The 25694-nt window shown below is 48.1% G+C and overlaps 1 protein-coding gene across 1 annotated transcript; it reads right to left on the bottom strand.

The window, feature by feature from the left end:
- Window positions 1-46: 46 nt before the first annotated feature.
- On the bottom strand, window positions 47-24970 carry LOC147123957 (sialic acid-binding Ig-like lectin 15). Its single transcript, XM_085971292.1, has 6 exons — window positions 23637-24970; window positions 9499-9906; window positions 7628-8011; window positions 6785-6815; window positions 4181-4242; window positions 47-2564 (listed from the first exon to the last, which is right to left on the bottom strand). The coding sequence occupies exons 1-6, from the start codon at window positions 23686-23688 to the stop codon at window positions 2518-2520; spliced, it is 984 nt and encodes a 327-aa protein (XP_085827418.1). The 5' UTR covers window positions 23689-24970; the 3' UTR covers window positions 47-2517.
- Between the last annotated feature and the right edge of the window lie 724 nt (window positions 24971-25694).

The following is a 25694-nucleotide window of genomic DNA, read 5'->3' as shown; positions in this document are numbered from 1 at the left end:
CCATTGGTGTATGTGAGAAAGAGGGTCAGAAACTGCTGACCAAAGGTTTACATTATAACACTTTATTAAACAGTTATATGTACAATACAATCATATTGTGTGAATAATATCGTAACGCTGATTCCACACAAAGGTGTTGGCTTGTGAAGAGATGCCCAGCTTCGTGCACTGGTTGGTGAGATAAGACCGTCAATCATTGAATATGCTCTAAAATTGTGATTAACTTTCCCCAGTGAAGACTTTCAAGAAAAATAAATGAGCCGGAGCAGATCTAGAAGTGAATACTTGTCACTCAGATGAAGCTTCTTTCAGCTGAAACACCAAATCAGGGTTATTGTGAATTCTTCTTCTTCTTCTTAGGCAGTCCCTCGGAACCGAGGATGACTGGCTTCCACATTAAAAATTAGTTCTCAGGTGACTGATGAGTCCAATGCGGGGCCTACAGTCTCTGTCACAGGTGGGGCAGACGGTGGTTGAAGGGGCGGGTGGGGTGCTTGGGTTGACGTGTACTCCTTGCGCTGCCTGCGCTTGGCTTCCGCTTGCTCCCGGCGAAGAGACTCGGTGTTCAGCGCCTTCCCGGATGCTTCTCCTCCACTTTGTGCGGTCTTGGGCCAGGGATTCCCAGGTGTCGGTGGGGATGTTACACTTTTTCAAGGAGGCTTTGAGGGTGTCCTTGAAGCGTTTCCTCTGCCCACCTGGGGCTCTCTTGCCGTGCCGGAGCTCCGAGTAGAGCGTTTGTTTTGGGAGTCTCATATGGGGCATGTGTTCTTGCTCAGGCCAACATTCCCAGCATCGAAGCTTTGACCACGCTCAATCAGCTCCGAAGGACGGGTCACATTGTCACAGTCACATATTTTGAATTATATTGTCCTTCAGTACGGTGGCCGTGAGGGGAGTTTGATTATATGAGCACGCTGCTATTAAGAAATCCATCCTTTATTTGGTAGCACACTGGAGACCGTGATGGAGGAGGGCAGTGCAGAGCTATGCACCCCACTTCCAACTCGGAGAAGAAACACAGACAGTTGAGGTATGGACCAGCCACGATCTGATTGAATGACGGAACAGGCTCCAGGGGCCGAACGGCCTACTCCTGTTCCTAGAATGCACATCCCTGGTGTAGCATGCATTCCAAACCACCTTATCCAAGGGGGGGCTGAAGAACAGAACCGTTCACGAGCAGTGCGAGGCTTTCACGGACATAGCCTCAGCGGCTATGAACTTGGGAGCAGTGGAACGTTGGAACAGGAGGAGGCCATTCAGCCCCTCGAGCCTGCTCCACCATCCAATCAGATCACTGCTTACCTGTACCCCCAACTCCATTTCCTCACCTTTGCTCCACATCCCACGATAACCTTTCCCAACAAAAATAGACACCGGTCTACAAGTGCAGTTGTGGACGTTACATTGTTGGCTATTTTCCTTCGAGGGAGGTAATCAGCTTCGGTTTAGGGCTGCTTTGGCTCCTAGATGACATTTCTGGTGACGAGAGACCAGAGCCGAGTCTAGACTCTGCGGCAAATTCCATAATCCAGTAGTTTCACAGATCTCCGATGTTGTTTAACCAGCCAGTTGAGTTGGGACTTGGCAGTGGGAGCTGGGATTTATCCCACTCGGCTCTGGGTTAACTTGCAAACCCTCGCCCCCCCCCAACAGGTTGGCTGGTCCCAGCTGATCAAGCTGGTGGTGCTGCTGACCAATACTCCACACTGGTAAACTCTGAGGTTTGGGTATGGTGGTGTCGTCGTTGTTACTGGACTAATAATCCCCAGAGCGTGAGTTTAAATCCCAGTATTCCAATGCAGTTCAATCTGGAAATAAAAAGCTGGTATCAGTGAAAGTGACCAGGTTGGATTGTCGGAGAAACTCACCCGGTTCATGAATGTCCTTTAGGGAAAGAAACCTGCCGAACTGACTCCAGTCCCACATCAACGTGGTTGACTCTTCGCCGCTCTCTGAAGTGTCCTAGTGAGCCGCTCAGTTGTATCAAACTTCTACAAAGAACTGCGACGGTTCTAGACAAAGGCCTGCCCACCACCGTCTTCTCAAGGGATGGGCAATAAATGCCAGCCTTGCCAGTGACGCCCACATTCTGAGAATGAACGTTGCAGCTCGTGAACCTTCCAGCAGAACCTCTGCACACACTCGGCGCGCGGAAGTATTGGCTCTTGCCAACCGGCACGTAGATTCACATAGGAACTGGGATGTTCTGCCCCGCGGGGTGAGACTGTGGATCCCGCATCAGGCAGTAGATTGCTTCTGGCGATTGATGGCTCTCCATGTGTGTGTCAAGACAACCAGCTAATCCAAAACAACACCCGTAAAAGTCACAATTCATCCAATTGTGTCGACACACAGACTGGGCTGTCGGGCGATGACGACCATTTGACGCAGAATCTGACTCCTTTCAGGTGAAACATGTCTCAAGTTGTCGTATTTTGGGTTAACCTCCCTCCTGCGATTTATAGTCCCAGGGTGAGACTGCAGCGAAGTGTCGTACACAATAAAATTCCTCACTTATAGATTGTTCACTTCCCCCGATGGTTCAGCAGTGCCGGTCACCTCTGTAAAAAAGGAAGGAATTTACTTCAGTATTGGAGACAATTTCAGCGTGTAACCAAGTCACAGAATCCAACCTGGCACCTTAACACTGAGTTTTACACACGTCAACCTTTCCAGCACATTCCGCGCGGGGATTCTTTCTAGAATATTCCGCTCGGAGATTCTTTCTAGAATATTCTGCCCAGAGATTCTTTCTAGAATATTCTGCCCAGAGATTCTTTCTAGAATATTCTGCCCAGAAATTCTTTCCAGCACATTCCGCACGGGGATTCTTTCCAGCATATTCTGCCCGGAGATTCTTTCTGGAATATTCTGCCCAGAGATTCTTTCTAGAATATTCTGCCCAGAGATTCTTTCTAGAATATTCCCCTCGGGGATTCTTTCTAGAATATTCTGCCCAGAAATTATTTCTAGAATATTCTGCTCAGAGATTCTTTCCAGCACATTCCGCCCGGGGATTCTTTCTAGAATATTCTGCCTGGAGATTCTTTCCAGCACATTCCGCCCGGGGATTCTTTCTAGAATATTCTGCTCAAAGATTCTTTCTAGCACATTCTGCCCAGAGATTCTTTCTAGAATATTCTGCTAGGAGATTCTTTCCAAAACATTCCACTCAGGGATTCTTTCTAGAATATTCTGCCTGGAGATTCTTTCTAGCACATTCAGCTCGGAGATTCTTTCTAGCACATTCTGCCCAGAGATTCTTTCTAGAATATTCTGCTAGGAGATTCTTTCTAGAATATTCCGCTCGGAGATTCTTTCCAGCACATTCTGCTCAGAGATTCTTTCTAGAATATTCCGCGCTGAGATTCTTTCTAATACATTCTGCCCAGAGATTCTTTCTAGAATATTCTGCTAGGAGATTCTTTCTAGAATATTCTGCTAGGAGATTCTTTCCAAAACATTCCACTCAGGGATTCTTTCTAGCACATTCTGCCCAGAGATTCTTTCTAGATTATTCTGCTAGGAGATTCTTTCTAGAATATTCTGCTCGGAGATTCTTTCCAGCACATTCTGCTCAGAGATTCTTTCTAGAATATTCTGCTAGGAGATTCTTTCCAAAACATTCCACTCAGGGATTCTTTCTAGCACATTCTGCCCAGAGATTCTTTCTAGATTATTCTGCTAGGAGATTCTTTCTAGAATATTCTGCTCGGAGATTCTTTCCAGCACATTCTGCTCAGAGATTCTTTCTAGAATATTCCGCGCTGAGTATTCCGCGCTGAGATTCTTTCTAACACATTCTGCCCAGAGATTCTTTCTAGAATATTCTGCTCAGATTATTTCTAGCACATTCTGCCCGGAGATTCTTTCTAGAATATTCTGTTTCCACCACCCTTTCAGGCCAGATCATAACAACTCGCTGCGTAAAAGAAAATCCTCAGGTCGCCTCTTTTTTTGACAATGACCTTCAGTCTGTGCCCTCTGGTCACTGACCCTCCTGCCACTGGAAACAGTTTCTCCTCATTTACTCGATCAAAACCCTTCATAATTTTGAACTCAATTAAATCTCCTCTTAAGCTTCTCCACTCTAAGGAGAACAATCCCAGCCTCGCTAGTTAAATAATTGAATAGTTATTGAATTGTTGGAAGACACTGTCAGTGGATCCACAGTTACCTGGTATTGACTGCTGCTGATACAGCTTAGCTTTACAATATTTGGGTGAATCCATCTGGTATCTAAGAGATAAGAAAGAAATAGAATTAAACTAGAATTGTTATGACAGCCAGACGCAGTATTCACAGCAAGTTCCACTGAACCCATGTCATTTCAGGGCTCGCCCTCACTGACCCTTAGACACACAACCCTCCAACTGCGTCAGTGCTGACGGCTCAAAACTTGCATTTATAGAAAGGCTGTCAATGTGGAAAAGCATCGCACGGTGCTTCACAAAGGCATACTCAAAACAAATGGATGTTGAGCCAGAAACAGAGATATTAGGATTGCTGCTGAAAACTTGGTCAAACACGTAGGTTTTAAGAAGCGTCTTAAAGGAGGAGTGGGAAGCGGAGAGGTTTAGGGAGGGATTTCCAGAGCATGGGGTCAAGGCGGCTGAAGGCACAGCCGCCAATGGTGGGACATTGTGGGGGGCGGGGAGGGTGAGCAAGAGGCCAGAGTCAGAGGGACGGAGGGGTCCCAGGAGGTTGCGAGGCTGGAGGAGGTTTTGGAGATGGGGAGCGGGAGGCCTGAAAAGGATTTAAACACGAGGATGAGAATTTTAAACTTTGAGGCATCGGCGGGGGATCAGGAACCAATGTCGCTCAGTGAGGGCAGCAGTGCCGGGTGAGGAGGACTTGATGTGGGATAGGATCCAGGCAATGGAGCCTTGGATGAGCTGAGGCTGGCAGAGACTGGAGGGTGGGAGGCCGGCCAGGAGAGAGTTGGAATAGTCGAGTCTGGGGGTGACAAAGGCTTGGAGGAGGGTTTGAGCAGCAGACGGACTGAGGTAGGTGATATGATAGAGGTGGAAGTGGACAGTCTTTGTGATGGAGAGGACACATAGACTCTGTGACTGTGTCAGTGAAACCTGGAGGGTTATTTTAACCTGTTTCCCCTGGGAGCGGGGGGACTCCCGCGGGATTGGGAGGAATGCCGGTTTTATACCCCGCCCAATATTACTCTTCAGTGACTTCAATAGGGAGTAAAGTCGGGCGGGCTGCGAATCCAGCACTGTGCCTGATCCCCTCAGTTTCCTGACGAGGAGTTAAGGTTAACACTGCACCTCCCTCAAGTTAGAAATGCCCAGAAAACAATCACTTCTCTTTGAAGTGAGGAGCGACAATTAGTTTCCCAAATGTCCTCCCCATTCCTCCTGAAGGACTGCTCTCTAGTTGGGCTACAGGTCCACAGGCACTGACAGTTCCAATAACAACCCCAACTGATTGGGTCGATTGGGCTTATACTCGCTGGAGTTTAGAAGAATGAGAGGGGATCTCATTGAAATTTATAAAATTCTAACAGGACTGGACAGGCTGGATGCAGGAAGGATATTCCCGATGGTCGGGGAGTCCAGAACCAGGGGTCACAGTCTAAGGATAAGGGGTAAGCCATTTAGGACAGAGATGAGGAGGAATTTCTTCACCCAGAGAGTGGTGAACCTGGGAAATTCTCTACCACACAAGGCAGTTGAGGCCAATTCATTAAATATATTCAAGAAGGAGTTAGATATATTTCTTCAGGCTAAAGGGATCAAGGGATATAGGGAGAAAGCAGGGACAGGGTACTGAATTTGGGTGATCAGCCATGATCTCATTAAATGGTAGAACAGGCTCGAGGGGCCGAATGGCCTACTCCTGCTCCTATTTTCTATGTTTCTAACTGCCCATTATTCACATGTGACCAAAGACAGCGAGTCTCAGCAGGCTATTCAGCCATGTAGAGAATCGCTGCCCTGCCTCATCCCATCTCGACGTCCAATGGGGGGGGGGGGGGGGGGGGTCACTGGGTCTTGATCAGAAGCAGGAACCCTGGCTGGTTTGTTTCCTCTTTCCAAACCCTGATTTAGAATCAAAGACTCTTACAGCACAGAAAGAGGCCATTCGGCCCATTGTGCCTGTGCCGGCTCTTTGAAAGAGTTCTCCAATTCGTCCCACTCCCTCTCGCTCTTTCGCCACAGCCCTGCAAATACTTCCTTTTCAAGTATTTATCCAATTCCCCTTTGAAAATTATTATTGAATCTGTTTCCATCGCCCTTTCAGGCCGTGCGTTCCATGATGTGTCCCAGTTCCCAGCAGTCTGATGGGCTCAAGGGTCCTTGGGAATCTGATGGGTATATAAGGCCCATTCCATGGAATCTGATGGGTATTTAAGGCCCATTCCCTTGGGAATCTGACGGGTATTTGAGGCCCATTCTGTGTGTTCTAGTTCCTGGAATTGTGATGGGCCTGAGGGACCCAGTTCTCTGGCAGTCCGATAAAACTGTACCTTGCTCATACATCTAGGAAGACAATTAGGCCGTTCGGCCCATTGGCCCTGCTCCACCACATTCTTAGCACGACAGCCCCTTATCATTTCAATCCCAATACCCATATTTATAGATGTTCAGGTTGATGTAAACTGCCTTTCTGAGCACAGGTACTGAAATACAAACCGAAATGTGGCTACGGCTAAGAAATGGCATCCTAATTAAATACTAGTTTGACATAGATTGTCGTAATGATATCACTTTAAGAAAACATAGCAACATGATTGATAGAGAAAAGCTGTAAGGTGGAATCGTACCTTTCTCTCTGTGGGGTAAACTTCGCTCTTCCTGAATGGGGAAAGAAAGACAAAAGATTTTAAGCACTGCCTCATTGCTGATCAGACATCTCCGTTCCCGCGCTCTCACTGTGGTGAGTTAAGAGTTCATTTGGTGCACTGTTCCATTTGAATGTGCATAGCTGGACCAGCCACATAAATACTGTGGCTACAAGAGCAGGCTAGAGGCTGGGAATTCTGCGGCGAGTGTCTCACCTCCTGACTCCCCAAAGCCTTTCCACCATCTACAAGGCACAAGTCAGGAGTGTGATGGAATACTCTCCACTTGCCTGGATGAGTGCAGCTCCAACAACACTCAAGAAGCTCGACACCATCCAGGACAAAGCAGCCCGCTTGATTGGCACCCCATCCACCACCTTAAACATTCACTCCCTCCACCACCGGCGTACCGTGGCTGCAGTGTGTACCATCTACAAGATGCACTGCAGCAACTCACCAAGGCTTCTTCGGCAGCACCTCCCAAACCCGCGACCTCTTCCACCTAGAAGGACAAGGGCAGCAGGCGCATGGGAACATCATCACCTCCAAGTTCCCCTCCAAGTCACACGCCATCCTGACTTGGTCTCTCCCTCTCATTGCCTGTGGCTGAATCTCCCCCTCCGGTTTCCTGTCTCCTCCCAAGTCACTCCCTCTCATTTCCTGTCTCCTTTCAGTTCCCTCGCCTTTTGATTTGCAGTTTCTGGTGTAACTTGAGGTTAGGCCGTCCCATCCTTAGACACCCAAGCTATATATATTTTAAATTAAATGAACCCAATACAAAATGAGTACAGCCACATAGTCAGTCCTTGACTTATAATAACCTACCTCTCTTTCTCCTCCTAATCATTAAGGCAATAACAACCAGGATTATCAGAACGACACTTCCAACCAAAACACAGATCAGGAGTTTGGGCAGAAACCGCTCCTCGTCGACGCTGGTGAAGTAGATGGCCTGGGCGGCACTGCCTTGGCCGTTGGTGGCCACACAGCTGTAGTTCCCCTTGAGCTTCGGGCCGTGTAGTTCTCCCACGATCTGGTACTTCCCCGGCCCTCGCATTACCGGTGTGTTGCTGCCGTTCACGGGGAGTCTGTTGTTCTGGGGATCAATCCACAGGATGTTTGGGGAGGGTTCCCCTTCGACCAGGCACACTAAGGTGAACTGCGTGGCGTTAACGGCTGTGATAGACAGGTTGAGGACGGCTGGCGGACCTGAGAACAAACAGGATAGACGCGCGATTAAAGTACGACACTGACACACGGAGCAGTCCACCTCGTGACTAATGCGTTGATCCAGTGTATTTAAAGACAGACCGGATCCCAGGCTGGGTGACTCACTGGGCTAGAAGAGGAAGCAGGTGGCAGGAAGTCATCATCAAGACCGCAAAGAGGAAGATATAAAAATGATACCTCAGTCCCACTCCAGAGACTTGAGCACAAAATCTAGGACGACACTCTAGCGCAGTACTGAGGGAGTGCGGCACTGTCGGAGGGGCCGTCTTTCAGATGAGACGTTAAACCGAGGCCCCATCTGCCCCCTCAGGTGGACGTAAAAGATCCCATGGCACTATTTGATAGAAGAGCAGGGGAGTTCTACCCGGTGTCCAGGGCCAATATTTATCTCTCAACCAACATCACTAAACAGATTATCTGGTCATTATCTCATTTATGGGACCTTGTGTGCAAACTGGCTGCCGTGTCTGGCGGTGAGAAAGCCAAGGATGGGAGTTTCAGCGGCAGATGGGCTGAGGCAGGGGCGGAGACAGGCAATATTATGGGAGTGGAAGTAGGCGGTCTTTGTGATGGAGAGAATATGGGGTTGGAAGCTCAGCTTGGGATTGAATAGAATACGGTCCGGTTCAGCTCGAGGCAGTGGCCAGGAAGGGGGTGTAGTTGGCAGCAAAGCTACGGAGGTTATGTTGGTGGTCAAAGACAATGGCTTTGGTCTTCCCAATATTTAGCTGGAGGAAATTATGTCTCATCCAAGATTGGATGTCAGGCAATCAGTCTGAAAACACACAGAGGCAACAGAGGGGTCGAGAGAGCTGGTGGCGAGGTAGAGCTGGGTGTCGTCGACGTACATGTGAAAGCTGACAATCTCACCAAAGGGCTTGAGGAAGAGGAGGCGACCAAGATGAGGAAGAGGAGGGGACCAGGATGAGGAAGAGGAGGGGACCAAGATGAGGACGAGGAGGGGGCCACGATGAGGAAGAGGAGGGGACCAGGATGAGGAAGAGGAGGGGACCAAGATGAGGACGAGGAGGGGGCCAAGATGAGGAAGAGGAGGGGACCAAGCATGGATCCTTGGGGTACACCCAAGGTGACAATGCAGGGGCAGGAAGAGAAGGCTCTTGCACTTGCACAGTTCAGAGCGGAACCAGGCGAGCGCAGTCGCAATGAGATGGACAATGTGAGGCGTTGGTGGAGGATGGTGTGGTTGACCATGTCAAAGGTTGCAGACTGGTTGAGGAGGAGGAAAAGGGGGGGATAATACAACAACACCTTGCATTCATAGCGCACCATTAACGTAGTAAAACATCCCGAGGTGTTTTCAGAGAGGCCCCGCCACTGCCGCGTGTTACAGAGGATCTCAGAGCTAATCGAGAGAGACAGAAGAGACTTTCACCCATCAGTCACACTCAGGGCTGGTCTAACTCTATCCAGCATCCCCCAGCAATTTAGGTTCCTGTTGAATTTACCTGTTACTTCCAAGATGGTTCCAGGGTTGGTTTCATCCATGAAAGTTTGTAGTCCCCGACGTTTGACTTCCACACGACAGAAGTATTGACTGTTGTCACCTAGCATGGCATGTTTCAGCTCTAATGATGCATCGTTTTGCCTGGGGTCCCCGGCCAGTCCGTATCGGTCATTGACATTTGTGTTAACTACATTTTCGAACTTGTCGTGATCCTTGACCCTGTTGGTCGAGTTGAACAGAACCGGCCCTTTATAAAACACCTTGATCTTCCAAATGACGGTAATCTCAAAGGTAGTGTAATGAGAATAGGAGGAGTTGAACTTGCAGGGCAAGACGACAGAGCTTCCGACCATCCCGCTCACTCGCCTCGGTACTTTCACGGACACTGGCACCGGCACTCCATTACTTCCTACAGGGACGCAAGAGTCAGGAAGTCAATGAACCGCTGGTTCTCATTGAAACTTATAAAATTCTAACAGGACTAGACAGACTAGATGCAGGAAGGATGTTCCCGATGGTCGGGGAGTCCAGAACCAGGGGTCACAGTCTAAGGATAAAGGGGTAAGCCATTTAGGACAGAGATGAGGAGGAATTTCTTCACCCAGAGAGTGGTGAACCTGTGGAATTCTCTACCACAGAAGGCAGTGGAGGCCAGTTCATTAAATATATTCAAGAAGGAGTTAGATATATTTCTTAAGGCTAAAGGGATCAAGGGATATGGGGAGAAAGCAGGGACAGGGTGCTGAATTTGGATGATCAGCCATGATCTCATTAAATGGCGGAGCAGGCTAGAGGGGCCGAATGGCCTACTCCTGCTCCTATCTTCTATGTTTCTATGGCCCTCGATGGAGCCTCTCAGCCAAATGACATCAAATGCCTTTTCTTATCGAGGCCAAAAAATTTTTTTTTTTTTTTTTAAAAAACGAAAAAAATTGCCCCTTTTTTTTCAAAAAAAGAGGGGCACAACGAATAGAAACCCAAATCATATATAAAACAAAGGAAACTTATCAAAATAAGTCACGATAATATTTACACCATCCACCATAGACTCCAGTCCCTGCGGCGCTCGCCGGTCACGGAAAGCCTGAGGCGTACCGGCGGACACCACGTGCTCCTTCTCCAGGGCCACTCGCGAAGGGGGGTCAGACGCTATGCAAGAGTAAGGAGGAGAACGGTGGGTGCGACTGAAGATATGGTACGGTACTGCAGTGGTTCTGGTACTAGACCAGCCACCCGGAGGTTGTGAGTTCTAAATCCCACCCATAGCAAGTTGTGACATTGAGTTAATGTCACCTGACACCAGAGAAAAGAAATGCCTACGATAGTCATTGTGATAACCCAACTGGTTCACTAATGCCTTGCAGGGAGGGGGCCCTCTGGCCTACTCCTGCCTCTATTTCTTATGTAAGATGAGAAGTCAAGTGAGCAGTGAAGCATCAGATCTTAACACCGCCCCCCCCCCCCCCCCCAGCCTCAGAAACAGGGATGAGGGACTTCAGTTACGTGGAGAGGCTGGAGAAGCTGGGATTGTTCTCCTTTAGAGCAGAGAAGGCTAAAGGGGAGATTTAACAGAGGTGTTCAAAATGGTGTGGAGTTTCGATAGAGTAAATAAGGAGAAACTGTTTCCACTGGCAGGAGGGTCGGTGACCAGAGGACACAGATTTAAGGTCATTGGCAAAAGAACCGGAGGGGAGTTGAGGAGAATTCATTTTACGCAGCGAGTTGTTATGATCTGGAACGCGCTGTCTCAAAGGGCGGTGGAAGCAGATTCAATGGTAACATTCAAAAGGGAATTGGATAAATACTTGAAAAATGCCGGGCTATGGGGAAAGAGCAGGGGAGTGTCATAGAGTCAAAGAGTCATAACAGAAGGAGGCCATTCGGCCCATTGAGTCCGTGCCGGCTCTCTGTAGAGCAATCCAGTCAGTCCCATTCCCCCACTCTATCTCTGTAGCCCTGCAAGTTTATTTCTCTCAAGTGCCTATCCAGTCTCCCCTTGAAAACATTGAGTGTCTCCGCTTCCACCACTTCCGTCGGCAGCGAGTTCCAGCGAATTCCAGGTCATCACCGCTCGCTGCGTAATAAAGTTTTTCCTCACATCCCCCCTGTATCTTTTGCCAAAAACCTTAAATCTGTGTCCCCTAGTCCTTGTACCATCAAATAGTGGGAACAGCCTTTCCCCGTCTAGCCTATCCAAACCCGTCATAATCTTGTACACCTCTTTCAAACCACCCCGCAACCTCCTTTGCTCCAATGAAAACAAATCCAGCTTCTCCAACCTGTCCTTGTAGCTAAGATCCCCCCCATCCCCGGAACCATTCTGGTAAATCTCCTCTGCACCCTCTGAAAGACCTTCACATCCTTCCTAAAGTGTGGTGACCGGAACTGGACGCAATACTCCAGTTGTGGACTAATTGGAGAGCTCTTTCAAAGAGCCGGCACAGGCACGATGGGCCGAATGGCCTCTGTTAGATCCGTGTAGCTTAATGTCGTGTCCTTCAATAATCAGACAAAAGACTGCAGGGAACGATCAACAGGTGTTTACTGAATGAGGGTTACTCTAGAACTGTACAGATCACTACTCAGGGTTTATATACAGGTGTGGTCACTGCCGGTACTACAGGAGCTGTAAAAAGTAGTTCTCCCCCTTAAAGGTACATACATTACAGCCTCCTTTTGAGCTGTATGATTCTAACTCTGATGTGAAGCCCAGCCATGATGAAGCAAGAACAAATTTAGCTTTAACGTTTATTTTCGTGAATGCTGGAGCTTAATCCTGGAGGCGGGCTTCCTTTATTGTGGTTAAGCCACAGCTCTGTCCCTTGTTCCTCATAAGTGTAGAGATCTGTGAGAATGAGCGGTGAAACGGGAGCCAGCTAGTTGTGGTGCGGCCATGTGACACACACACACAACCTTCGCACAAGCCCGGGCATGTGACCTGGCCTCTGGTTTGTGGTTTTCAAGAGGTTGAAATTGCAGAATGAAAACTCCAAAAAGAATTCTGGAATCTCATGGAATTTAAATAATTCAGTCACCGTGAAACAATGTCCCCTTTTTTCAAGTGTTATGGAATACAGTGGGGTTTCCCCCTACTGCTCGCGTTGTTTATATTCATACGCAAAACAGATTCAATCCCTTAGAATAAGGTGGAAACGTTCAAAGAAATAAACTCCGCAGTTTAGGTACATCCTCGTGACGATTACGTGGATGAATGAGGAAGTCAATAACTTGCAGCAATGCTGTAGAATGTCCCAAAGTGCTTCACAGCAGGGGCTGAGCGGTAGTTGAAGGTTTTGGGGAGATGACTAAATGTAGGATCCAAAAGATAGGTTGGGGGAGTCTCTTGAAGGCAGAGAGAGAGAAGCGGGGTTGGAAGGGATTAAAGGGGGCCGAGCCGGCTGAAGGCTACCCCCACCCCCACAGTGGAACAATGGGAGGGTGGGTGAGGTTCTTAGGGGGCCGGTGCAGGGGTGGGGGAAACATAGGAGCAGGAGTAAGCCCTTCGAGCCTGCTCCGCCATTCAATATGATCATGGCTGATCCTCTATCTCAATACCAAATTCCCGCTCCCTCCCCATACCCCTCGATGCCTTTTGTGTCTAGAAATCTATCTATCTCCTTCTTAAATATATTCAGTGACTTGGCCTCCACAGCCTTCTGTGGTAGAGAATATCCACAGGTTCACCACCCTCTGAGTGAAGAAATTTCTCTTCATCTCAGTCCTAAATGTCCTACCCTGTATCCTGAGACTGTGACCCCTCGTTCTAGCCAGGGGAAACATCCTCCCTGCATCCAGTCTGTCTAGCCCGGTCAGAATTTTATACGTTTCAATGAGATCCCCCTCTCATTCTTCTAAACTCTAGTGAATACAGGCCTAGTCCACCCAATCTCTCCTCATACGGCAGTCCTGCCATCCCAGGAATCAGCCAGGAAATCAAAGGGTGCAGACTGGTGTAAGGCTGGAAGAGTTGGCAGAGTCAGGGAGGGGGCAAGGCCACAGAGGGATCAGTAAACGATGAAGAGGGTTTTGAATTTGGTGTTTTGGAGGAACAGGGTCGACAGGGAAAGAAAGATTTGCATTTCTATAGCGCCTTTCATGGCCTCAGGACGTCCCAAAGCGCTTTACAGCCAATTAAGTACTTTTAAAGTGTCAGGAAAAGGATGATGGTTGAATGTGATGCAGTGTGGGATAGGAGGCAGAGCATAGAATCCTAAAGCACAGAAGGAGGCCATTCAGCCCATCATTCCTGTGCCAGCTCTCCTCCATTCCTTCCCCATAGCCCTGCAAATTTTTCCTTTTTAAGTACACTATTTAATCTCCGCCCACCCTCCCCCCCCACCCCCCCCCGGCTTTTTTGCCAATTATCTTAAATCTCTGTCCCCTAAAAAGAAAAAAAGACAGACTTGCATTTTTATAGCGCCTTTCACGACCACCAATGAAGTACTTTACAGCCAATGAAGTACTTTTGAAATGTAGTCACTGTTGTAATGCATGAAACGCGGCAGCCAATTTACGCACAGCAAGCTCCCACAAACAGCAATGAAATAAATTGCCAGATAATCTGTTTTAGTGATGTTAGTTGAGGGATAAACATTGGCCAGAACACCGGGGAGGACTCCCCTGCTCTTCTTTGAATAGCGGCATTGTAGGCAGTGTAAATGAAAGCATAAAATTACAAAGGGATACCGACAGCTTAAGTGAATTGGGCAAAACTGTGGCAATGTAGGCAAATGTGAGGTCATCTACTTTGGACCTAAAAAGGATAGAACAGGAAATAGTGCCAGGGGATCATTTACATCCACCCGAGAGAGCAGACAGGACCTCGGTTTAACATCTCATCCGAAAGACGGCACCTCTGACAATGCAGCGCTCCCTCAGCGCTGCACTGAAGTGTCTGCCTAGTTTTTTGTGTTCAAGCCTCTGGGGCGGTGACTTGAACCCACGACCTCCTGACTCAGAGGTGAGAGGGCTACCAGCTGAGGCACAGCTGACAATCTAATTACCAATCCGCCTGCCAGTGGAAACAGTTTCTCCCTATCTACCCGGTCAAAGCCCCTCATCATTTTGAACACCTCTTAAGTCTCACCTTAACCTTCTCTGCTCTAAGGAGAACAATCCCAGCTTCTCCACGTAACTGAATTCCCTTATCCCTGGTACCATTCCACTAAATCTTCTCTGTACCCTCTCCAAGGCTTCAACATCCTTTCCATGGTAGAGTTTTGGACAAGTTGGTAGTTCAGTGGGGTTGGTGCCAATGTAGCAAAGCCTGATCCTACTCAATTTCCCCAAAGAGGGATAGGGCTATAGTGATAGGGGATTCAATTGTAAGGGGGATAGATAGGAGTTTCTGCGGCCGAGACCGAGACTCCAAGATGGTATGTTGCCTCCCTGGTGCAAGGGTCAAGGATGTCTCGGAGCGGGTGCAGAGCATTCTGAAGGGGGAGGGGGATCAGCCAGTTGTCGTGGTACATGTAGGTACCAACGATGTAGGTAAAAAAAGAGGGAGGAGGTCCTACAAGCTGAATTTAGGGAGTTAGGTGCTAAATTGAAAAGTAGGACCTCAAAGGTAGTAATCTCTGGATTGCTACCAGTGCCACGAGCTAATAAGTTTAGAGAGAGTAAGATAGATAAGCTAAATACGTGGCTTGAGCAGTGGTGCAAGGGAGAGGGATTTAAATTCCTGAGGCATTGGAACCAGTTCTTGGGGAGGAGTGACCTGTACCAAGGGGACGGTCTACACCTGAACTGTGAGGGAGCCGATGTCCTCGGGGTAATATTTTCTAGGGCGGTTCGGGAGGATTTAAACTAATTTGGCAGGGGGATGGGAACCTAGGTAGTGGAAAAGAGGGAAGTCATATGAAGTCAGAAATAGATGGTAGAAAGGTGAGAAGCAATAAGCAAAGGAGAGAAACACAAAGGGCCAAACTAATTCATAATGAGAGTGTGAAAAAAGCAAGCCTGAAGGCTTTGTATCTTAATGCTAGAAGCATTAGGAACAAGGTGGATGAATTAGTTGTGGAAATAGAGGTAAACAAGTATGATTTGATTGGGATTACAGAAACGTGGCTGCAGGGTGGGCAAGGCTGGGAACTTAACATCCAGGGATATACAATATTTAGGAAGGATCGGCAAAAAGGTAGGGGAGGTGGGGTAGCATTGCTGGTAAAGGAGGGGATTAATGCAATGGAAAGGAAGGATATTAACTCGGATGAAACGGAATCTGTATGGGTAGAAATGAGAAATAGCAAGGGGAGGAAAACGTTAGTGGGTGTGATATATAGGCCTCCAAATAGTAATATGGAGGTGAGGGAAGGCATAAAAAGGGAAATTAGAGAAGCGTGCGATAAGAGCACAGCTGTCATCATGGGTGACTTTAATTTACATATTGATTGGACTACCCAAATTAGTAAAAATTCTGAGGAGGAGGAATTCCTGGAATGTTTTCGGGACGGTTATCTGGACCAATATGTCGAGGAGCCGACTCGAGATCAGGCCATTTTAGACTGGGTATTGTGCAATGAGAAGGGACTTATCAGCAATCTTCTTGTACGAGGCCCCTTGGGTCAGAGCGATCATAATATGATCGAGCTCTCAGTCGAGATGGAGAGTGAGGAAATTGAATCAGAGACTAAGGTCCAGAACTTAAATAAAGGGAATTACGAGGGTATGAGACGGGAATTGGGTAAGATTGATTGGGTGGTGTTTCTGGGGGGATTGACAGTGGATAGACAATGGCAAGCATTCAAAGATAGAATGGAAGAATTCCAGAACATGTTTATACCAGTTTGGCATAAAAATAAACCTAAAAAGGTGACTCAACCGTGGATAACGAGGGAAATTAGGGACAGCATAAAATCAAAAAAAAGGGCATATCAACTGGCAAAAAAAAGCACCAGACCGGAAGATTGGGGGCAGTACAGGATACAGCAAAAGAGGACAAAGGGATTAATCAGGAAGGGGAAAATAGAATACGAAAGTAAACTTGCAGCAAACATAAAGACAGACTGCAAAAGCTTTTATCGGTATATCAGGAGGAAAAGACTGGTAAAATCCCAAGTCGGTCCCTTGCAGTCCGATTCGGGAGAATATATAATGGAGAATAAGGAAATGGCAGACCAATTAAACTCATACTTTGGTTCTGTATTCACAAAGGAGGACACAAATAACCTCCCAGGAATATCGGCAAACATAGGGACTAATGAGAGGGAGGAGCTGACAGAAATTAGTATCTCTATGGATATGGTGTTGGGTAAGTTGAGGGGACTGAAGGCCGACAAATCCCCGGGGCCTGATAAACTACATCCTAGGGTACTTAAGGAGGTGGCCCTGGAGATAGCAGATGCTCTAAGGATCATCTTCCGGAACTCCATTGACTCGGGAACAGTACCCGTGGATTGGAGGGTAGCTAATGTTACCCCAATATTTAAAAAGGGGGGTAGAGAGAAAGCAGGGAATTATAGACCAGTAAGCCTTACATCGGTTGTGGGCAAAATGCTAGAGTCCATTATTAAGGATAAAATAGCGGAGCACTTGACAAATGGGGAAAGGATCGGACAGAGTCAACATGGATTTACAAAGGGTAAATCGTGTTTGACTAATCTGCTGGAATTTTTTGAGGAGGTAACTGGTAGAATAGATGGGGGAGAGCCAGTGGATGTGGTGTACCTTGACTTCCAGAAAGCCTTCGATAAGGTTCCACACAAAAGATTATCATGCAAAATTAAGGCTCATGGGATTGGGGGCAAAGTATTAACGTGGATAGAGAACTGGCTGGCGGATAGAAAACAGAGAGTTGGAATAAACGGCTCGTTTTCGGAGTGGCAGGCAGTGACCAGCGGGGTGCCGCAAGGATCTGTCCTGGGACCCCAGCTGTTCACAATATATATAAATGATCTGGATCAGGGAATTGGATGCAATATTTCCAAATTCGCTGACGACACTAAACTAGGAGGAGGGGTGGGCTCTGATGAGGATGTCAGGAGGCTACAGTGCGATTTGGACAGGTTGGGGGAATGGGCGGATACGTGGCAGATGCACTATAATGTGGATAAATGCGAGGTTATCCACTTTGGGGGTAAAAACAGGAGGGTAGATTATTATCTAAATGGCAATAGATTGGGAGATGGGGAAGTGCAGAGGGACCTGGGTGTTCTTGTGCACCAGTCACTGAAGGAGAACATGCAGGTGCAACAGGCGATTAAGAAGGCAAATGGTATGTTGGCCTTCATATCAAGGGGGTTCGAGTATAGGAATAGGGATACCTTACTACAGCTGTACAAGGTGCTGGTGAGACCGCATCTGGAGTATTGTGTACAGTTTTGGTCGCCCCATCTGCGGAAGGATGTTCTTGCCATGGAAAGAGTGCAACGGCGATTCACCAGGCTGATACCTGGAATGGCGGGAATGACCTACGAAGAGAGATTAAATAGTTTGGGCTTGTACTCACTGGAGTTTAGAAGATTGAGAGGGGATCTCATCGAAACATATAAAATTATGGCAGGCCTGGACAGGCTGAATTCAGAGAGAATGTTTCCAATGGCCGGGGAGCACAGAACCAGGGGCCACAGTCTAAAAATAGCGGGCAAATCATTTAAAACAGAGATGAGGAAGAATTTCTTCACTCAAAGAGTGGTGAGCCTGTGGAATTCCCTGCCACAGAGGGCTGTGAAGGCTAATTCAATAAATATTTTCAAGAGAGAATTGGATATATTTCTGAAGGCTAAGGGGATTAAGGGTTACGGAGAAAAGGCGGGGACGGGGTACTGAACTGGTAAGATCAGCTATGATCTCAGACTAAGATCAGCCATGATCTCATTGAATGGCGGAGCAGGCTCGAAGGGCCGAATGGCCTACTCCTGTTCCTATCTCTATGTATCTATGTATGTATCAATTTCCAAACACCAGGGTATTGGGGAAAAACAAGCCTGGAGGTAACTAAAGCACAGTTAAAGGTCTCAGGTGTGGGTGGTTGGGGAGGGGCTGGTGGGGTGAGGTCCAGAGGCAGAAGTAGTCCTGAAGATGGACAGAAGGTGGGGTTTGAGGCTCAGCTGGGAGGTTGAGTGAGCAGCTTAGAGTGGGATAAAATCAGGGGTTTTCAACAGGCCCCAATTACTCAAGCATTTTAGGGACTTGCCCCAGCACACCCTACACATCCCATTGATGAGTCTGCGAGAGGCCACTTCCAATTTTGCTAGAGGAAGGAACTGAGGGCTCGGAATCGACCCCTTCCTTCGTATATTGGAACCAAAGCGGTTGGGTAGCCTCACATCCCGGCTCATTGCTGTTCTGAACCATCTCTGCCTCTTAGCTCCTCACAATTGGTGCTTCTGCCTAAACAGCTCAGTTTAGCCTACAATCCTCAACACTCACACTAAAGATAAGGGGTAAGCCATTTAGGACAGCGATGAGGAGGAATTTCTTCACCCAGAGAGTGGTGAACCTGTGGAATTCTCTTCCACAGAAGGCAGTAGAGGCCAATTCATTAAATATATTCAAGAAGGAGTTGGATATATTTCTTAAGGCTAAAGGGATCAAGAGATATGGGGAGAAGGCAGGTTCAGGGTACTGAATTTGGATGATCAGCCATGATCTCATTGAATGGCGGAGCAGGCTCGAGGGGCCGAATGGCCTACTCCTGCTCCTATCTTCTATGTTTCTATGTAAATCTCGAACAAAAACAGCAAACACTCAGCAGGTCAGACAGCGCCCGTCCAGATAATACAAGTCTGGCCACTTTTCAGGTATAAACCTTTAGGGACACAGGAGGAGGCCATTCGGCCCCTTTGAGCCTGCTCTGACATTCAGTCCGATTACGGCTGATCTGTATCTCAACTCTGATTTGCTTTGCTCCATATCCCTTGATACTCTTACCCAACAAAAATCTATCAATCTCAGTCTTGAAAGCTTCAATTAAACCCGCGGCATCCGCGGCCTTTAGGGGATAGTTCCTGATTTCCACTACCCCTCGTGTGAAAAAGTGCTTCCTGATTGCCCTCCTGAACGACCTGGCTCTAATTTTAAGCATATTCCCCCACCAGAGAAAATAGTTTCTCGGAATCTACCCCATCAAATCCTTTTATCATTTTAAACACCTCGATCAGATCATCCCTCAATGTCCTAAACTCAAGGGAGCACAAGCCAGGTTTATGGACCGGTCCTCACAATTTAACCCTTTTAAATCCTCAGAGCTGAAAGAGTCATAGAGTCATAGAGTTTTACAGCACAGAAAGAGGCCCTTCGGCCCATCGTGTCTGCGCCGCCCATCCCTCCCTGTCCAGTCTAATCCCATTTTCCAGCATTTGGTCCATAGCCTTGTATGCAATGGCATTTCAAGTGCTCATCCAAATGCTTCTTGAATGTTGTGAGGGTTCCTGCCTCTACCACCCTTTCAGGCAGTGAGTTCCAGCTTCCAACCACCCTCTGGGTGAAAAAGTTCCTCCTCAAATCCCCCCTAAATCTCCTGCCCCTTACCCTGAATCTGTGCCCCCTTGTTATTGACCCCCCTACTAAGGGGAAAAGTTCCTCTTTATCTACCCTATCTATGCCCCTCATCATTTTGTACACCTCAATCAGGTCCCCCCTCAGCCTTCTTTGCTCCAAGGAAAACAACCCCAGCCTGTCCAGTCTCTCTTCATAGCTGAGGCGCTCCATCCCAGGTAACATCCTGGTGAATCTTCTCTGCACCCTCTCCAAAGCAATCACATCCTTCCTATAGTGAGGCGACCAGAACTGCACACAGTACTCCAGCTGTGGCCTCACCAGCGTTTTGTACAGCTCCATCATAACCTCCCTGCTCTTATATTCTATGCCTCTGCTAATGAAGGCAAGTATCCCATAAGCCTTTTTAACCACCTTATCTACCTGTTCCGCTGCCTTCAGGGAATTATGTACATGTACACCAAGGTCCCTCTGAACTTCCTAGGGTCCTACCACTCATTGTGTATTCCCTTGCCTTATTTGTCCGTCCAAAATGCATCACCTCGCACTTTTCCGGGTTAAATTCCATTTGCCACTTTTCCGCCCATCTGACCAACCCGTTAATATTGTCCTGTAGCCTGAGGCTTTCCTCCTCGCAATTTACCACCCCACCAATTTTCGTGTCATCCGCGAACTTACTGATCATACCCTTTACATTCTCATCCAAATCATTAATGTAGATCACAAACAGCAAGGGACCCAGCACCGATCCCTGAGGTACCCCACTGGACACAGGCTTCCAGTCACAAAAGCAACCTTCGACCATCACCCTCTGCCTCCTGCCACTCAGCCAGTTTAGGATCCAACGCGCCAAGGCCCCCTGGATCCCATGGGCTCTTACCTTCTTGACCAGTCTCCTATGCGGGACCTTGTCAAAAGCTTTACTGAAGTCCATGTAAACCACATCCACAGCATTTCCCTCATCCACACACCTAGTCACCCCCTCGAAAAATTCAATCAGATTGGTCAGACATGATTTACCCTTGACAAAGCCATGCTGACTATCCCCGATTAATCCTTGCCTCTCCAAGTGGAGACTAATTTTGTCCCTCAGAATTTTTTCCAATAATTTCCCCACCACAGATGTTAGGCTCACTGGCCTGTAATTCCCTGGTTTATCCCTGCTACCCTTCTTGAATAATGGTACTACATTAGCTGTTCTCCAGTCCTCTGGTACATCCCCTGTGGCCAGAGAGGTTCTGAAAATTTGTGTCAGAGCCCCTGCAATCTCCTCCTTTGCCTCACACAACAGCCTGGGATACATCTCGTCCGGGCCTGGGGATTTATCCACTTTTTGGCCTGCTAAAACCGCTAGTACCTCCTCCCTCTCGATGCTAATATGTTCAAGTATGTCACAGTCCCCTTGCCCGACTTCTATATCTACATCGTCTTTCTCCATAGTGAACACTGAGGCAAAAAATTCATTTAAAACCCCACCTACTTCATCTGGCTCTACACACAGCTTGCCACTTTGGTCCCTAATGGGCCCTACCCTTTCCCTGGTTATCCTCTTGCCCTTAATATACTTATAAAACATCTTAGGATTTTCCTTTATTTTGCTCGCCAGTGTTATTTCATGGCCCCTCCTCGCCCTCCTAATTTCCTTTTTAAGTATGCCCCTGCACCTCCTATACTCCTCTAGGGCTTCCACCGTCTTTTGTCTTTTGTAACTGCCAAAAGCCCCCCTTTTTTTCCGAATGCATTTTTGTATATCCTTTGTCATCCAAGGTTCCCTTTGCTTGTTGGTCCCACCCTTGACCTTTACAGGAACATGTTGGTGTTGTACTCTCTCTATTTCCCTTCTGAAAGCCTCCCACTGTTTTGATGTGGATTTTCCTATAAGTAGCTGCTCCCAGTCCACTTTTGCCAGATCCTGTCTTATCTTATTAAAATCGGCCTTCCCCCAATTTAGAACCCTGATTTCCGGGCCGTCTTTGTCTTTTTCCATGACCACCTTAAATCTCACCGAATTGTGGTCACTATCGCCAAAATGCTCTCCTACAGACACTTCCACCACCTGCCCGGCTACATTCCCTAGAATTAGGTCCAGTACCGCCCCCTCTCTTGTAGGACTTTCTACATGTTGGCTCAAAAAGCTTTCCTGGATACACTTTAAGAATTCTGCTCCCTCCAAGCCTTTCACACTCTGACTATCCCAATTTATATTGGGGAAGTTGAAATCCCCCACTATTACTACCCTATTATTTTCACACTTTTCTGATATCTGCCTGCATATCTGTTCCTCTATCTCCCCCTGACTGTTTGGGGGCCTATAGTACACTCCCAGCAAGGTGCTTGACCCCTTTTTGTTTTTAAGTTCTACCCATATGGCCTCATTAGAGGAACCCGCTAATATATCATCCCTCCTTACAGCAGTAATAGACTCCTTAATTAATATTGCAACACCCCCTCCCCTTTTACACCCCCCTCTGTCTCGCCTGAAGATTCTATACCCCGGAATATTTAGCTGCCAGTCCTGACCCTCCCTCAACCATGTCTCCGTGATAGCAACAATATCGTACTCCCATGTGTTCAACAACAACTTCAGTTCATCCACCTTATTTGCAAGACTCCTTGCATTAAAATAAATGCCTTCCAGCCCTGCCATATTCCCTTTTGCCTTCACATCTTTGCTCTGCCTTCCCTGCTGACTTGTTTTTTCCTCCTTATTTGGCTGTACATCACCCCCTACTATAGCTCCACTCTGTACCCCATCCCCCTGCCAAGTTAGTTTAAACCCCCCCCAGCAGTGCTAGCAAACCTCCCCGCAAGGATATTGGTTCCCCTCTGGTTCAGGTGTAAACCGTCCGACTTGTACAAGTCCCACCTTTCCCAGAAGCAGACCCAGTGATCCAGGAAACTAAAGCCCTCCCTCCTGCACCATCCCAAAGATATGATGAACAGCATTTAAAGGGGCTAGAATTAGAGAAAAGGGAAAGAGGGGGGAACATAAGGATTAGGAGCAGGAGTCGGCCATATGGCCCCTCGAGCCCGCTCCGCCGCGCGGCCCCTCGAGCCCGCTCCGCCGCGCGGCCCCTCGAGCCCGCTCCGCCCCTCGGGCCCGCTCCGCCGCACGGCCCCTCGAGCCCGCTCTGCCCCTCGAGCCCGCTCCGCCCCTCGAGCCCGCTCCGCCGCACGGCCCCTCGAGCCCGCTCCGCCGCACGGCCCCTCGAGCCCGCTCCGCCCCTCGAGCCCGCTCCGCCGCACGGCCCCTCGAGCCCGCTCCGCCGCGCGGCCCCTCGAGCCCGCTCCGCCGCACGGCCCCTCGGGCCTGCTCCACCATTCAATGAGATCATGGCTGATCTTCGACCTCAGCTCCACTTGCCCACCTGATCTCCATATCCCTTGATTCCCCTAGAGTCCAAAAATCGATCTCAGCCTTGAATATACTCAATGACTCAGCATCCACAGCCTTCCAGAGATTCACAACCCTCTGAGTGAAGAAATTCCTCCTCATCTCAGTCCTAAATGGTCGACCCCTTATCCTGAGAGTTCCGGGCTCTCCAGCCCACAACCTTCCTCAGTATTTTTACTTTCTTGATCTAAATACGTTACTGGGCTAACCCAACAGAAGCGCTCTCCTTCCCTCCCTGAGCTTACCCCTGGCCCTCCGTGCTGGACCAGCCGCCAGCTAGTTACAGAGACCCAGTGGTAAGTACCTACCGGAGCCAGACACAGAGAGCAGGAGTGGAACCAGTAGGGAAAGAATGTACATCTTCACACGGTGCTCGCTCGGTACAGACGCTGTCTCAAAGCCTCTCGCTCTCTCTCTCTCTCTCTCTCTCAGTATAACCAGGAAGTCACGTCGCTTCCTCCTGCGTGTTTAAATAAAACATCAGCCTTATTGGTAAACCGAAAGCAGAGCCGCCATGCAATGCCTCATCGCCACAGAAAGTCCCTTTTTATCTGGAGTGTGTCACGCCCACGGGTCAAGTTCCTTCAGTCAGGTACAAGTAATGTAATAGTGGCCTCCCATCCTCCCCTCTTCCTGCCAGTCTTGGGTCTGGGGTCTGGGCAAAGGCGTCTCTCCCGGGGCAAGGTGCAGCTTCACATGTGCAAGGCAGAAACCCCACCAGCTCCTCAAAATAAAAAGGGAACCGCTCGGTTTCTTTCAATCGACAGGAACTCAAATCTGAAATGCTGGAGGACATGCAGCATCTGGGCAGAGCTGACACACCAGGAGCCTCCTCACACAGACTGAACCTCACCCTGACCCGGTCTCCATATCCCTGGATTCCCCTAGAGTCCAAACATCGACCTCAGCCTTGAATGTACTCAATGACTCAGCGTCCACAGCCCTGAGTGTCTCCAGCAAGTCCTGATTATTATTTTTATTAATTTCAGCTATGTGGGTTTTTTTTAAAGTTTTTTTTTGCTCTAGGAACTGAATCCTGTCTGTGCGGAGAGAGTTCCTCCGGGATTTTGCTGGGATTTTTCGGAGCCAGACTTTCCTAGTGTTGCTTTAAGTCTTCAAGAGGAAGTGACAGCATTTTTTTTTGTGTGTTTCAAGAGTGGGCTCGGCGAGGAGGTGAGATGGAGGGCATTGAGAGGAGGGAATTTTCCTTTTTTTTTGTGAAAAGGAATCCTCCGACCCTTCGCAGGGAAAGGTAACCACAATGCCGGGGGAAATCCCTGGCGCGAATGGTCACTTCAAGCAGAGTTGGGATCTGAATGAAAACACACTTTTTGTTATTGGGGACCAGCGGAGGGAGTGTTTACTCTCTCATTGCTGGAATTTCCTGTGTATTTTTTATATATCTCTGGGGGAGGTATAGGGCTGGAAAGCCCAAATTCAGTCAGGTGTCAATGCACGTGTCAATGGGGGAATCCCCAGGAAAGTCCCTGAGCTGGGACTAAACCGAGCCGGTGGTTCCGGGAGCTGGGCACTGCCGAGCTCCCCCTCGTCCTGTTTCATTGCCCTCCTGCTAAATACCAGAATCACCTACAAATGAGCAATCCCCAATGCTATCACTACGACGCCCTGAAATGCCAAGAGCTGACCATAAAGAAGAATACCCTCAGTCAACTAGTCCTGGGACTCAGTGAAGTAACTACTAACAATACTAACAATAACCAGCCCCAGGACAGTGACAGGGTAACACAAAGAATTCGACCCAACACAATCGTCGCTAAGCAAAAGGAAAAATATCTGACATATTGGGCAGAAACAACAAAAACCCAAAGCAAACTCAATTGCTACTTGGCCCTAAACAGACAATACAACATAGCTGATTACCTGACCATGGTAAAGGATAACAAACTGAGAAGAACCTTGACAAGGTACAGACTTAGCGAACATAGCCTAGCGATCGAAAAAGGCAGACACAGGCAGACCAGGCTGCCAAGAGAGGACAGGATATGCTCTCACTGCAGTCAGGGAGTGGTGGAGACAGAGATGCACTTCCTCACAGCTTGTGGAAAATATCAGGGCATCAGGGAGAATTTCTACCAAAAATTCTCACAAATATGCCCTGATTTCAGAAATCTGAATGACAACCAAAAACTCCCATTCCTACTGGGAGAGGAGAGAAGCTGTATAACACTGGCGGCGCACTATGTTACAGCTTGCCATGAACAGAGGGACAACCAGTAAACTAAGAAAAAAATATATATGGACGGTGCGAATGTATATTTATACACTCAGGGATATACCTGTTTATACACTGTATGAATAGAACTGCGTTTATGTGCTAAACCATAAATGTATTTTGATGCTTTGGC

Source organism: Somniosus microcephalus, chromosome 1, assembly GCF_052327205.1.
Source record: "Somniosus microcephalus isolate GS21.2 chromosome 1, FLI_Smic_1.0, whole genome shotgun sequence".
Lineage (NCBI taxonomy): Eukaryota > Metazoa > Chordata > Chondrichthyes > Squaliformes > Somniosidae > Somniosus > Somniosus microcephalus.
The sequence above is the reverse complement of the archived record's forward strand: the minus strand, read 5'-3'. Positions and strand labels throughout refer to the sequence as shown.